This window comes from Channa argus, chromosome 18 (genome assembly GCF_033026475.1).
Source record: "Channa argus isolate prfri chromosome 18, Channa argus male v1.0, whole genome shotgun sequence".
NCBI lineage: Eukaryota > Metazoa > Chordata > Actinopteri > Anabantiformes > Channidae > Channa > Channa argus.
Window position 1 is genome coordinate 12717059 of NC_090214.1, and position 15929 is coordinate 12732987.

Below are 15929 nucleotides of genomic sequence, written 5' to 3' on the forward strand. Positions count from 1 at the left end.
ATTTCACCAACAACGCCTGCTGCCGGGTAGCAAAAAAAAAAAAAAAAAAAAAACTGGCTGAATTTGACAGCTCTGAAGTCAACGGCAGGGCACTGTTCCGCCGTAGTGATATTGGGGACGTGTCATCGACCATTTAATTGTTTGGCAGCCAATATACAAAGCAATCGAGCCGTTTGTTTTTAGTCATGGATGTTGGCAACTTACTCTTGCTAACGGTAAAGCTATGCTGGCTAGCGTTAGCGTTAACTAACTAACTAACGGTAGCCTAACGGCGAAATAGCAACTTGTTAGCCAACAAACGGCTAGCACTGACTGGTAGCAGGTAGCCTCACTGCTATTACCTAACTGATATTGCCGTTAGTTAGGTAACTACCTTAATATTTTCTTTTCATTTATTCAGATGATTTATCAAGACGTGTCCTATTAGCCCTGCCTAGCGGTCCGTGTTCCCCAACTGTTACGGACTATCGAGCCTCAGCTGCAGCTTCGTAGCTCTATTGTTTACATATAGAGATACATGGATAGCGGTCAGCTGAAGATCTTTGTGGGTATGTGGTTGTCCTAAAAACGCATCAACTACAGAATAATCACCGGTCACCCATGGAAATGGAGCTGGGAGGAAGCTAACGTACGCCAACGTTAGCCACAAAACTGCAGCTGACCCTTTACCAAAATGAGGAATGCTGGGACTTTGATAGAGGACAACTGGACCATTTATTTTGTGTGGGTGTTGGACAAAGGACAGGCGTTTTTTTGTCCATATTAGAGCTTGACGTTATCTTGAGGCAAGACCCCATGAAGAGAAGAGGGAATACACTCTGCCGGGAGCGGGCCCACCTTTCTGTCACTGGGAGGATGCTTAGGATCCTTCTCATGGCCAGCTTTCTTGGCTGGGTGACATGTCAAGAGAGCCAAAGCATGACACCAGAGGAGAAGAGTGTAATTAGGTGAAGAATGTCTAGACAGACACATATTCACTATTTTTATTTGGATGTGAATTAGTAATTGTGGACGTTTTTTGCTAAATTGTGAAAGCTTTTACAGAAGGTGTGTTGGTTTGTCTTTAAAAATAATATTTCCCCTCTATATTTGCAGGGATCAGATTATTGAAATGTTTGATCACGCTTATGGCAGTTACATGGTAAGGTGTTGTTGTTATAATTGTTATGACCACAACATTTGTATGTTGGAATAGTACACAGAAGATTGCTTTAAAATGAAGAATAAGCCAAAATTGGAACTACACTCAAGAGTTTTAGAGTTTTCTGAGGTTTAAATAGAAGCTGGGTCTGAATACATAAAAACTGAAACTGTCAAAGTACAAGAGAGGAACACTGGCCAGACGTTTCAGATTTGGCCAGTTTTAGGCTTATTGTAAGTTGCACAGACAAATGTTTGTAGGAAATTAATAATTCAAGTTAAGGAGCTGTGTAAGTGTCTGGGAGAGAATGGCAAATAGAAGCACTTGTGACAAATATTGTTCTTAAATGGGGAGAGTGATGTCACTGAGTGGTGAATGCCAGGATAGTTAAATAAGTGAGATTTTCCCATTTTAAGTAAACACTGTTTGAAAGACATGGTTCAAATTAAGTCCTCTCACCGTTGATAGCGATACAAATGATACAAATCCTTTAACCCAGCACTGTGAGAATTTATATGTTTTCATACAGTTCCTGGCTGTCAGTTCTGAGTCCTCATTATCCATATTCATAATTATTTTATGTATGCCATTAGTTGCTAACTGAATACATTTATCATAAGTATCAATCCTGGAACACATATCAGTAAAATTTGTATAATGTTAATAGCTTTGGACTTCTTGTTAATATGTCCTCCTAAATTTCAACCCTTGAACCATCTTTCTTTTTTATAGTCAGTTAAATGAAGCCTGTTGTTTGGGTTGCAGAAATATGCCTATCCAGCAGATGAGCTGATGCCACTAAGTTGCAGGGGGAGAGTCCGTGGCCAGGAGCCCAACAGAGGGGATATAGATGACTCCTTGGGGAAGTAAGATGATTATCCGTTGATATCTGAAGCCTTGAACAATCCAGTGAAGTTTAAACAACCAGAGCAGTTGAATTCTCTCTGGCGAGCAAGCCATGTGTTTTTTATTAGCTGTTGTTTCGTAGTTAGTACCAATGTGTCCTCCTAAAGATGGTTTTGAAGTAAAGCTGAAAGCTAGAAACTGGCACAATACCTTTGTTTTTCTTTGGAGTGTATGTTTTTTTTTTTAACAGTACTTTTACAGTTTTTTTTTTGGAGGAGGGGGGGTTGTTTTTCTGTTGCTGTCTACATGTTTTCAATATTGTCTCAAATAACTAAATACAGTGAAATGTAGTAACACAAAAAGGTGCTGTCATCTCCTTTTAAAAGCTCTGAATATTCTAAGGAATCAGCATTGCTTACTGAATTCTGTGCTCATCCAAAATAAGATTTGATATTCTGGCTTTTCAGAAATGGATTCATTTTATGCTTATATAAGTCTATGAATTTCACAAGAAAGCAATAAATCAGGGAACTAAAATACAGTACATCCATTTATGTGCTGTGGCTGTTGCATAATGTAATCTCACTGAAAATGCTAAAGACATTTACGGTGTGTGCATTACAAATTAAACTGAATCAGTGAAAAAGTGGGACACCAGCTTCACTTAGATGTGCCAGTGGCTCCCATTAAAATATATCCTCCACCTTCTCTATAGGTTTTCTCTCACACTGATCGATACCCTCGATACTCTGGTGGTGAGTATTTGCATTTATACTGTCCATGAGAATTTTTGTTTCTCACTTCGTTTTTTAACCTTTTTCTCATCACTGCATTCTAGTTTTTGAGTTTGACCTCAGCAGACATATGTGTTGTTTGTGTTTGGGTAGGTTTTAAATAAGCTTGATGAGTTTGAGGACGCTGTGAGGAAGGCTGTGACAGATGTACGCCTGGACAATGATGTGGTTGTGTCTGTGTTTGAGACGAACATCAGAGTTTTGGGGTATGAAAAATGCCTGTAATTTATTTACTGTTCTATAAAGTATATACTATACAATTTTAGAATGTCTTGCATTTTGTGGACCTTTAAGATAATAAGCAACTGAGTTTGGATTCTAGAGCGTATATTAGAGAAATATTGACTAACAGTACTTTAGCTTTTGATTCATTTAGTTTAAGAAAGTGTGGTACCATTCATACCATGCAGTCAAAACGTACTGCTTGATAAGTCTAAATTTGTAGTCTCTGCATGTAGGCCTACACTTGTGTACCATCATCATACACATGAAAATCAATGCAGTATTTTGGAAAAGAAAATGGTATACTGCCATCATATTTTGTAAAAAGTATCGACTTCGTCTTATCATTTTGTAGTTTTAAACAAAAATTGTTCCTTCTCTTAATTTTCAACAGAGGACTTTTGGGGGCCCACGTGATGGCTGACCTACTTCGTCAGAGCGGGGGCAGAATGCAGTGGTATCACGATGAGCTCTTACACATGGCCAAAGACCTGGGACATCGATTGTTGCCTGCCTTTAACACCACAAGTGGCCTTCCCTACCCAAAGGTCTTCTTTATTTTAATTTTTAATGTCACAGGATCTAATTATATACCCCAGTATGCACATAGACAAGCCTAATAAGTTATTATGACTGATCCAAATAAAGTACTAGACTCATTGTATTGATGTTGATGATAGTTAGGACTTGTGAAGAACTAGGATCAATGAACCGATCACAAAGACAACTCAAAATGCAATTAGCCAAGGGAACTGACAAGATACATTTTTTTTGTTTGTTTGTTTACCAGGTGAATCTGCGCTATGGAGTCCTTAACCCACTTTCACGCACAGGCACTGAATCAGACACCTGTACTGCTTGTGCAGGAACAATGATCCTAGAGTTTGCTGCTCTCAGCAGACTATCAGGAGATTCTGTATTTGAGGTATTACCTCAACCTTTTTTTTAAAATATAAACTTAATGTATACATAATTTGATGTAAGATTACCATACAATATGTAGGCTTTTTTTTTTTTACTAGAAACATTTGAAGCATATAATATTTACTGTTTTACAGGAACATGCAAGGAAGGCTCTAGATGTCCTCTGGGAGAGGAGACAGAGAGGAAGCGATTTGGTGGGAACTGTCATCAACATTCATAATGGAGAATGGATTCGGAGGGGTGAGCCCGTTTAAACACAGGCATACACAGTGTAAAACCATTAAGCTTTGTTATAGAAAAGAGATGAAGTCTGGGATCAGAAGTAAAAAGTGAATTTCCGAAACATGCATATAGTACATGTGTGCATACATGGCTTGATTATAAATTAGCTGTTTTTTTACTTCTGTGTTTTCAGACAGTGGTGTTGGTGCTGGTATTGACTCATACTATGAGTACCTGATGAAGGCCTACATTCTTTTAGGAGATAATGTTTTTCTGGAGAGGTTCAACATTGTAAGTCTCCACCACCACCATAAACTAAAGGTTCTTGTCTATCCATTGAATACCTGCTGTATATCTGCTCACTGTTGCAACAACCATAGCCTAGCATTGATATTGTTTTTGTTGTTATTTTTTGGACTTTGAAAAGTTTTGAAAAGGGTTTGCTAATCTATGTTTAATTATGTTTGTCTTTAACAGCACTACATTGCCATTATGAAGTACATCAGTCAGCCACCACTGCTGCTCAATGTGCACATGCACAACCCCACTGTGAGTGTACACAGTTGGATGGACTCTCTCCTGGCATTTTTCCCTGGTTTACAGGTCAGTTTTCCTGTCTTACACTTGATTAAGTACATTTACTATCATTAAAACCATTTTAGAAAACTATAACAAAAAGCGAACAAGTGCTTTAGCATGCGTGTAGTTGAGTGACATTTCATTTTTTACACAGGTTCTAAGAGGAGACTTGAAACCAGCTATTGAGACTCATGAGATGCTTTACCAAGTCACCAAACAGCACAAGTTTCTGCCAGAGGTAAACAGTCTCTCCTCTTTATAACTTTTTAAAAATACACATAATATGGGAAATTTTTTTAGAATACTCAATACAACTCATTTTGTCAACACATTTTGTATAAAATCAATAGTAAACATAGTTGGGAGGGGGGGTGTCTTTAAAGGAATCACTACAAATTATATCTAGGGTAAGATTTAAACCTTAAACATCCCATCAATATAACTCTTATAACTCAACTCGATACAACTCTTTTTAAATGTGTGAACTATGTTATCAGCTCCAGATTACTCATCTTGCTAGACATTAATTCTACAATAATACAGTTTCAGATCTGTGTTTCCTTTTGACTACAGGTTTTACCACTCTATTCACTTATTTAGATTCTGTTAGCCATGCTTTCAAAAATAAATCCAAGGTGAAAGAGAAATCACACAGCAAAAAAAAAAAAAAAAGAGTGAAATGGTATTTTGATTCTTCAGTATATCCTGCGGATATTGCAAATTGACAATAGAAGCAGTCTTAAGTCTCTCTTGAGTCTTGAGACAGGCAACAACAACAAATCAGATTACTCATGTGTTGCATGTATACACTAATTCACAGGAACCTGGATTTTTAAGTGCATATAAACACTGTTCTCTGGTGAACTGAGAAAGCTGACTTCTTTGAGTAACCTGAGAGTGCATTTAAATGCAGTTAGTGATCTGTCCCTCATTCAGCCTTTCACTCAGTTACTTGTCCTGTCTGCAGCCTTTTGTTATGCTGATGCACTGTTGGAGAAAGTTGATTAGAATGACCAGAGCAGTGCTCCGACTATCCTGTAAACCCAAAATTTGCTTTTGCATGTCTGGGGTTTGGGACCAGCATACATGCTGTGTAAGTTTACTCTGATAAAGCAGTTATTGAAATTGCCACACTAAGAACAGGCATCTATAAACCTTTTTTTAAAGTATTATCACTCTGGTAATTCAAGATTTTAAAAAATCCTCCATAGCAGCAAATGCACAGAATTAGTGGGCTAAGCTTACCATGTAAAGAATACAACACTCCAACCAAGATTTGTCTAAATTGTCTTAAAAACATGAGATTAATATAATAATTGAAGGGATTATAATGCTAGCACACTGTTAGCACTGTTTTTGTTACTGTAATAGCAAAGGTCTAAACAAGTTTGTAAAAGTTGCCTTTACATGTGCAATTCAGGTATGCTGGTAATCAAGATAAAACTAAAATACTAGTATCTTTAACTGTATAAATATAAATCTTATATTCACAACTACTCAATATTAAACTAGAAAAACTATTTCCAAAAAGTAAATGTACTATAAATATTTCGACTTCATTTTTATTGGTTAGGCAAACTTTGAAGCCAATTATGTCCTTGATGATCAATGACGTCATCAAATCAATGATTTTTAAAAGTATATAAGATATTTAAAAAGCTGTATTGTAACAATTATGTCTATTGTAAGCTTTTGATGTTTGAACAGTGATTCTAGCTGAAAGTATGCCAAAGCAGTTAGGCACCTAAATTAGTTAGGCACCCAAAGCATACAGAAGACGTCAGAATAATAACAAGAAGAAAAAGAATAATATTGTAATTCTAATGTTAGAAACTACTTCCATACTGATAGAAAAACTCTGTGCATGTCCCTGCTGGTGGGCCTCATTAATCTGGTAGTCTGTACCAGATTGTCATGTTTTATGAAAACTTTTCAAAGCTAAACTAAAGCTTTCTTTTCAAACCATCACTGATAGCTGTTACTGGATGTGCTAAGAGACTGACACTTAGAAAAGGGGGAGGTTTGGTGGTGGTAGGGGTGGCTGCTAATGTTATGCGCATTTGTAGTTGACTGAAAGAACACTACCTGGAGAAACACAGACGGATTTTTCCGGAATTTTCCAGACTTTGGTGGTGATGTCACTCTTTTAATTACCCATACCCTTTATGACATACAGTAATGTCATTGATACTTATCACTTGATAATTGGAAAGATAACTATAGTAAGGTTTAACCTTTGAGGCATCTTGGTGGACCAAATGTGTACTTTCTGCTATTTTGACTGTCTTTTACTCTCAATATATCGGCCAATTTAAAGGCTAATTGTATGAAACTTTATCAGGATTTGTTTTTTATTATTCTTTTTAAAATTCCATCATCCCCTCTGTTGCAAGGTCTAGAGAATAACTGATATGCATATATACAAACAATCCACTGACTCCCATTATAACTACATAATTTTTATATATGGTAATCCTCACATATTATAATGCTTTTCCTATGAGTACCTAATAAATCTAAGCCACTACCTTCAAAGTACAGGGAAAGCAGGTTTTGGGTTTGATGCCCCCCCCTCCCCCCTTTAAAGAGTCCTGCCAGGGATCCTGAGGAGTCTGTTGGATACAAAGGCATGGACGAGCTTTTCTGCATCAGATAGGGTGAGACTGAGACAGAGTTTAGCAATGTTTTTGAGGTTAAAAAAAAGATGATTTACACATGTGTTTAATGTGGTTATTAAATGTTAGGTGAGGATCCAGGCTCACACCAAGCTTGGTAACTGTAGATGAGAGGGGAATATCTTGTCCAGTAAATGATAAGGTGTTTATGAAAGATGATGAAGATGTCTGGACCTGATGTTGGGTGCCAACCATTGTGGCTTCTGTTATTGAACTGTTTAATTGGAGTAATTTTTCGCTCATTCCTGCCTTTATCTCCTCCAGGCATTTAGTCAGGGTGGACAGCGGTGATGAAAGTGATGAAGATACAGCAGAGGGGGTTGAGTCGGTCTTGATGTAAAGTTGTGTTTCATCAGCATAGCAATGGAAAGAGATTCCATGCCGACAGATAACACAACTTAGGGGGAACATATATATAGAATGAAAACGACTGGTCTGAGAACGGGCCCTTGAGCTACACCACAGGTGACAGAAAACGTCGGGATTTAGCATTACCCAGGCTGACATATTCTGTCCTCCCAGAAATATAGGAGGTGAACCAGTCCAAGGCAGTACCAGACAGTCCAACGTCACAGTGGAGTCGAGTGAGTAGGATGCAGTGATCCACGGTGTCAAAAGCTGCGGTTAGGTCGAGGAGAGTGAGTAGAGAGGGATAGCCAGCATCCGCCATCATCAAAAGGTCATTTGTGACCCCAACCAGCGCTGTTTCTGTCCTGTGGTTAGAACAGAAGCCTGACTTAAATTGTTCAAACAGATTGTGTAGGTGCACATGGTCCTAAAGCTGAATGGCGACAGCATTTTCAAGCACTTTAGAAAGAAACAGGAGGTTGCAGATGGGTCTATTGTTGGCAAGGACAACTGGATCTAGGGTGGGTTTTTTACGAAGCGTCTTGATGACAACAGTTTTGAGTGCAGATGGAACAAGGCCAGACTGAAGAGACACACAAACACACACACACACAATTATTTCATGTCATTGATGTAAAGTAAAAAAAGATAAATAAAAGTTACTTAAAAAGCCATGTTCAAGCGATAATGTTCTTTGTAAGCTGAACATTTTGAAGTTTGAACAGTGTTTCTAGCTGAAAGTATGCTGAAACAGTTAGGTGCAAAGAGGAAGTAGAAGAACGTTACTCTAAATAACTAAGTCAGCCTAACTTAACTAAATGCTACACAAAAAAGTTGTGTAGTGTGTGTGTGTGTACACACCTCAGTGCAAAAAGTATAATAAATCACTATTGGTACAGAAATGTGTATATCACTATATACATAGCCAAATTGTTTTCAAAAATATAATTCTAAGCACCATAGCTTTTAATTATACTGTAGCAGTGTATAGCAACTGTATTCAGTTCTGTGTGGAGACATATATGTGAGAACTTTTGTGTGTATGTATTTGTATGTTTTTTTTAATGTAAGCATACTACTTTTAGAAGAAGCTGGTGGCACAAACCTTTTTCTGTTTCTGACTGCAGGCTTTCACTACAGAGTTCAGAGTTCATTGGGGCCAACATTTACTGAGACCAGAATTTGCAGAAAGCACTTACTACCTCTACAAGGTGAACATCTGGCAGGACAGAGAAAACATAAAGCTTCTGGTTTAATTCCTTCACTCATTTGCTGTATTCAGTAATATACAAAGCATTTTAATGGAATTGTAATTATATTTTGATTTGTGCAGGCCACTGGTGACCCCTACTACCTCAGAGTGGGACAATCCATTGTGGAAAAGCTCAATGCCTATGCCAGGGTGCCTTGTGGATTTGCTGCTGTGCAAGATGTCCGCACTGGGACACATGAAGACAGGTACTGTGTAAGAGAAATGCCAATGCAAACATAGTTTCCCTGACAAGTTACCCTAAAAGTTTTGGTCTGCAGTAAGACTTTATTTGTGGGAGGAATATTGTATTGAAACCTCAACATTTTTCGTGTGATAACATCTTTTGCATCTGTCTATATCTTTGTGTGTGTAGGATGGACTCTTTTTTTCTAGCAGAGATGTTTAAATACCTGTACCTGCTGTTTTCGGAGAAGAACCAGGTGCCCATTGATATTGATGACTACATCTTTACCACAGAGGCTCACCTTCTCCCAGTCTCTCTTTCCATCACCCAGCCACCCTGTCAAGGCAACAGTACAGTGAGTGCACTCACTTTACCACTAACACAAGATCACATATTATAGAAACATTTTAGGCTTAGAATTTGTGTATCAGCTTTGTGTACAGTTAAAATGCTAATGGAGTGTAAAAGAAAAGTTTAATTTGCTGTGTGTCATGTATTTCAGGAGACTGTCCCTCTTTCTCAACAAGAAGATCTGTTCACACACTCCTGCCCCAGCACTGAGACGCTGTTCCCCAACAACCCTTCATTTGCCAAAACCATTCGGGACAGCTACAAGTACCTCACCGGGGTGGGGCGAGCCTTTCACCCCTTACCTGTCAGGTATGTCCAGTCTCAAAGGCCTCTTGTATTTTTAATGGAATCACTGGTGTAATCTGTTAGCCATGATTGCTTTCAGTTGTAATTGGGGTGTGTGTGTACTTTACAGGGAAATTGAACTACCGCTTCATGATAATGGCATGGAGCCAGTGGAGTTTTTGAAAAGCATGGGCATTTCTCTCACACCACTGAATGAGATCATAGCAAGAGACACTGGAAGTCAGAAGGTATATTGGTTACTTTAAATAAATTATTTACATTAGGCCCAAGGGTTGGGGACGGTGAAGGTAATTCCTAGTATGCACAACATGTTTTCAGATTGCTGTTTGAAAACTTATTTGGTAGATTTTGATCTAACAAAATGCATGCATTTATATGCTTTAAGCACATTTTATTTAAGTGGAGCTATTAAAATATAGGTTAATTATGTAACCTTCAGAACCAGTTATCTTTTTGACCAAGAAAGAGCTTTTGGCAGCATGTAGAATTAGAAAATATGATGCTTAAACAAAGGATGTTTTGTTCATCATCTTACTAGCACCCTGTGTTTTCTTCAGGAGTAAGCACAGCCTCTCTAGTATTATGAGGTTTCCAACAGTGAGAGGAAAAAGGAAATGCGTTATAGTAAATAGATTACCAATTTCATCTTCCTTTTAAATAGTTTATTATATACACTGCCAATAAAAAATTGGAAACAGCTACATACTTTTGTATTTCTATTATCTTTGGTTGATTTTTATTTAATAAAATATTTATTAAGGACCACAAAACACACAAAAAAGGAAAACAATTAATTTTTAAGCATATTTGAGCAGAGAATAACAGTTAAATCAGATTTGCATTTTAAACATTGCTTACAGCAGTAACTGCCTGACAACTCCATAGCATTCTACTGATCAGTTTTCCCAGAAAATCAAGTGGGGACGCTCTTAGACTGATCATGCATGTCCCGGCCAGGTGTGAAAACATCTTGAAAACTTCATATCTAGTTAACCATTATTTTTTGGCTTTTCCTTTTTAATTAGTGTGACCTATAATTTTTAGTGTAAATTGGAACTAAAAATGGCCAAACAAAAACAGCTTTCCTTAAAAGCTCATTAGTATACACTAATGAAATATAGACACGGAATTAAATATTTTTTCAAAGGTTGCCAGGGTAGTATCCAGAGACATGCTGCAACTGGATCCAATCAGGACAGATCATGTGCAATGCATCCTTAATCAACATGGAAACCACTCCATAGTAAAGACGCATGATATTCCCTCTGGCCAACAGCTGGTTGGGGAAATTCATTTTCAGCAAGATAATACCCCAAGAATTCTTCCCAGTGTTGTAAGAACTAGAAATTAGTTGCTGGAATGCTCTTTGTAAGGGCTTGGCCAGCTCAATCACTAGATCTGAACCCCAATCGAGCTGGTGTGGGAGAATCTGACCCGAAGAGTTCAGAGACACTCCCCAACCAGTGCAGAATGCCTGCAGAAGAAATCACACCTTCATATCTGCAAATAAAAATTTGTTTTAATAAAAGTAAAGTATAACATGCAAGTTTGATTTGACAAATATTCTTTCGTTAAATATGCTTAAAACATGAATAATTTTTTGTTTGTTTTGTGATCCATTAACAACCATTTGATTAAATATAAGCAACAAAAAGTATTAGAAATAAAAAAAGTGTAGGTGTTTCCAAACTTTTCTTGGCAGTGTATAGTATATCGAATTAATAGCAAAATTGAGGGAAAATTGTAAAGAATAAAGAAAATACTGCTTTAAAAATGCATGGAATGTGGAATACTATATAGTATCACAATACCTGCAAATTCTTTGAGAAAATTTGATTAAACTTACTCATTCTTAACACAAACATTTTACTTGACATTAGTGTAAAACAGTTCATTCAAATGATCTAAGCCTTCCTTTTTTCACCCCATTTGAATTTGTTAAGGAGCATAAAGGAGTGTACCGCGTAAGACTTGTGGCAGAGGTTAGCCAGTCACCAGAGGAAGAGGAGGTGGTGCCTCATGTTGTCCAGCTTATATCACCACCATTTCTGGGTAGGACTGTCCTCACAGCAGGGCCTGCAAAGTTTGGAATGGACCTCTCCAAACAGGAGCATGCGGTGAGCTTCCGCTGTGTCAGTGAAACCGAGTCAACATCAAAGCTCCCAACAAATTATCCGCATTTATTAGCAATATCTCCCAAATATTTCATTTTCTGTTTCATCTGTGCTTCTCCAGGAAATAATGTATTAAAAATAGCATAATTAAACTTGTGCTGTAGGTGAAGGGAAGCATTGTGAAAACCTTCCCCTACACAGCTTGTGGGCCAATCGATAATGCATTGGAGCTCAAAGGCCGTATTGCCTTGGCACTACGTGGCGACTGTATGTTTGCTGTAAAGGCTCGTCGACTGCAGGACGCTGGAGCCATAGGTGTAATCTTTATAGGTAAGGAACTGAAGTCAGATTGTTTCTGTTGGAGAATAGAGTAAAACATTAATCAATTTCTTTGTTGTTTTTGTTTTGTTTGTTTAGACCACCATGAGGGGAGTAACAGTGATGAAACGCCTCTATTCCAGATGGTTGGAGATGGTGATTCCACTGAAGACATCACCCTGCCTTTAGTGTTTTTATTCAGCCGCGAGGGTGCTGTGCTCACAGCTGCCCTGGAGGAGCATCACAATGTGGATGTACTACTGCTGCCCAAAGAGAGGCAGCTTGGACACGGTGCGGATCTGGGGGGAGGGATTAAAGGATAATGCTAGCAAAATTCTGTATGTTTGTGGTGCTTTAAAAAAACAAAACCAACAAAACATAGCTCTTGACAGATTTTAAAGTTTTGTTCTTTTTTTGTTTATTTCGGCTTTCCTGTAAGATCAGGGTCGCCACAGCGCATCATTAGTCCACATTTGGATTTGGCACAGTTTTTACACCGGATGCCAGGACGTAAGCCTCCCCAATTTTCTACTGCGCTTGGGACCTATATTTGGTGCTGTGCTGCTGGGTGTTGAGTGTCTTGCCACGGGACATTTCGACATGTGGTTGAAAAGATTTGGCCGTGAACCTCCAACCCTATGGCCCGTGGGCAGCCACTCTACCAACTGAGCTACTGCCACCACCATTTATTTTATTTTTTTCTAATTAATTCCCTTAAACAGTTAGGCACTAAAGGTTCTAGTTAATTTTTTTCAAAAACTGTAGCAATAAATAAGAGTATGTTGTGCATACGTTTGAGTTTGAACTGCATATTTGTTGAGAGAGTGTTAAAGGCAGCATGATAGCGTTGCTTTGATTTAGTATTTTGATTTTGTATTGATTCTCTGATTTTGTGTTTTATTGACCGTCCAGATAAAACTGAAAAAACAGTCGGCGTGAACATCAAACTGCGTCTAGCAGAGGAGGGGGAAGTAGAGGAAGAAGCAGCCAAAGGGCCCACCCTTGAGCTTGTTTTGGCGAAAGAAGACGTGCTTTTAAAGGAAGAGGAAGAGCTCAAGGGAGAACAAAACTCCCAGTGGCAGTCCTGCACAAAGGCAACAGTGAATGACAGAACTGAACAATGTTCAGTAGATTCATCTCTAACCCCAAACTCTAACAGTGGACCAGACAGAAATCCTTGACTATAGATTCTGAAGCAACGAAGCTCCCTAAGGCCCTCATCTGTTTCTGAATGGCGTGTGCCTCTGAGCCCTTCACTGCCCTGTGTGGAGCCCTAACTGAACCTGCCTGCATGTGTATAACTGGAATAGGAGAGTAAAGCATTGTGATGACTGCAGTTACATTCTGTCTTCACTTTCAAACCTAAAGATGATTCTATAATCATAGGAGAGACAGTTAAAGCACAGATCTTAGTGTTGGAAATAGTTGTTTTTTATGAGACTAAACTAGATGCTAAATACTCAAAACTGTAGGCTAAGCTGGCTGGGCTGGTGCTACAGTACCTAAACCTAGCCTGTAGTGTTGCTATTGTAGCAAATAGGTGTAAGTGGGAATAATGATGTAGATCATCATCTAGAATATAAAACTTTAGAGAACATAGATAAGACAACAAATTTGTCCAGCTTCGTATTTTATGCAATGCAGTTTGTTTTCACATCAGTAAGTACTGTTAAATGTTCAGTAATGGTGAATGGAATATCACCTGGCCAGTAGGGGGTGTCAGCTACCATAGCTTTTCAGTGAAATAATATTGGTAGATGAAAGAGATGAACTTGGGGCCAATAGGCAAAGTTTATTTTGTACTAGTACACAACTTCAGGGAATTTCAAGAGTTAATGCAGTTTGACCGATTTGATGAAACGATTGCGAGTTTTGCATTTCCTTTTTGCTACTATGTGTATGTTTGTGTGTTTGCAAAGTGTGTTATAATTATATCTTCGGCCTAAACCCTCTAAATCTACACAAAGTCATTATGCAAGGAATTGTATGCATGTAATGTAGGATTGACCACCATAAACCTTTCAGTTGGCATTTTTAGGCTGCATGCTGCTTTTTTTTCACAAACTATAAACAGTTACATAATTGTTAGTTTGTAATTAATCATTGCAAAAATTACCAAAGCAGGTTCTTTTGTAGCCTAAGTCCAGTTGTACAGAAACACTTTTTATTTCCAGATGTAACATTACATGGTGGTCTCTAGTCCTAGACTCTAGTCCTGCACTTAGAAACACGGGTATGATCGTCTGCTGCAGATTCAAACCCAAATAACTATTTAAGCTGTCTATGCATTTCTTTTATTGTGTGTTGCAACAACGCTTAAGAATCATATTTTCACTAAACCCAAGTCCTCCTTAAAATAAAAGATCAACTACAGGGATGGTTTCAAAACCGAATAGAGCAGTGTCTTATGTAGCAGTGTCTGTCAGGTTTATGGTGAATACAGCATTGCCCAAAGTACAGTAAATGCAGTAAATTCTAAATCCAGTTTTGTTATCTTTTTCTCAAACTTAGATTAACCGTCTATTAGCTTAGCTCACAAAAAATAATTTTTGTGTAGGTATTTTTCATAGTGTATTTTCTTCTTACTAATAATCTACTGGGTGAACTTGTCAAACAAAAAATGTGATCTGGGGTTTGTGTAAGGAAAAAAAGTTTCTTCTTGATGCTGGAAGAAATGGAAGTCTTCATCCTATATGCCATCTTATTTTGATGTTCAGCTTCTGTATGAAGCGCTGCCAACAATTATATCTCAGGACTGTGTATGTTACTGTTCATACACAGAAAAGGACCATGGACCAGAATTAGAAATGTTTTTTATTATTTTTGCTTAGTTTTGTCTTTTTTTAAATGAGAAAACTAAAACTGTGCCAAAAGAGATGCATGACATGGCTCCTGTTCCTGTTTCAAACGTTCTCTTTCTGTTCAGTTTCAGACTGTGACCTGAGGTAGTGTCAATAATAAATTTAAACCTCTTTTTCTATTTTATTTCTGGATTTGAACATTTATTCTGCATTATAAATGTAAAAGATTTGAACAGCTTTAGTTTTTCATGCTGCTGCTATCCCATTTCATAAGACAAAAGGAATCACTATTACTTATGTCTGAGGAACTTGGATTTGTTTTGGCTGGGAACTTCAGTTATGAACCTCAAAGCGACTGTAAATCTATGTTTGACCCTAAATCAACATTTAAAGAAATTACATTACATTAAGCTAATTTTGTCAAATCAATGACATAACTGAAGTATTTAGGAAGGAGTGTCATAAATTATTTGGGTTCATAGTTCAGAAAGACAAAATCCCCATGTCCTTGAGCTAGTTCCCTTTCTATTAGTGAATTTATTTTTCAGGAGAATATGAGACGGAGCTTGACATCGTTTGTACCACATAAGAACAGCTACCACAGAATAGGACAGTGACGTTGGTGATGCTAACAATACACTACAAAATTTAAGATGATTCACATATTGCAGTATGCTATGTGAGAAAAGACGCATCAGTTCTCTTGTATGTAGATGAAACTAAATTTAGGTTTAATTCATGATTCATTGATGTTTAATTTGTAATACTTAGCATTATTAGGTCATTTCCACATGGGATGATTCACATAGCTACAGTTCTTTGTTTGTATACCCTATATGGCAGTAATCAGTT

General features: G+C 37.7%; 1 protein-coding gene across 2 annotated transcripts; it reads left to right on the top strand.

The window, feature by feature from the left end:
• The first annotated feature begins 47 nt into the window (after positions 1 to 47).
• si:ch211-282j22.3 (ER degradation-enhancing alpha-mannosidase-like protein 3) lies at positions 48 to 15261 on the top strand. 2 transcript variants are annotated; one of them, XM_067483735.1, is made up of 20 exons: positions 48 to 947; positions 1096 to 1141; positions 1907 to 2007; positions 2703 to 2742; positions 2875 to 2987; positions 3398 to 3551; positions 3794 to 3928; positions 4062 to 4167; positions 4343 to 4470; positions 4627 to 4752; positions 4883 to 4966; positions 8879 to 8962; positions 9085 to 9209; positions 9377 to 9542; positions 9690 to 9847; positions 9954 to 10071; positions 11788 to 11961; positions 12123 to 12288; positions 12376 to 12567; positions 13189 to 15261. In XM_067483735.1, exons 1-20 carry the CDS (start codon positions 796 to 798, stop codon positions 13455 to 13457), a joined length of 2637 nt encoding a protein of 878 aa, XP_067339836.1. In that variant the 5' UTR covers positions 48 to 795; the 3' UTR covers positions 13458 to 15261. The 2 variants fall into 2 exon arrangements, with proteins under 2 accessions (XP_067339836.1, XP_067339837.1); XM_067483736.1 differs by having other exon boundaries at positions 4343 to 4440.
• The last annotated feature ends 668 nt before the right edge of the window (positions 15262 to 15929 follow it).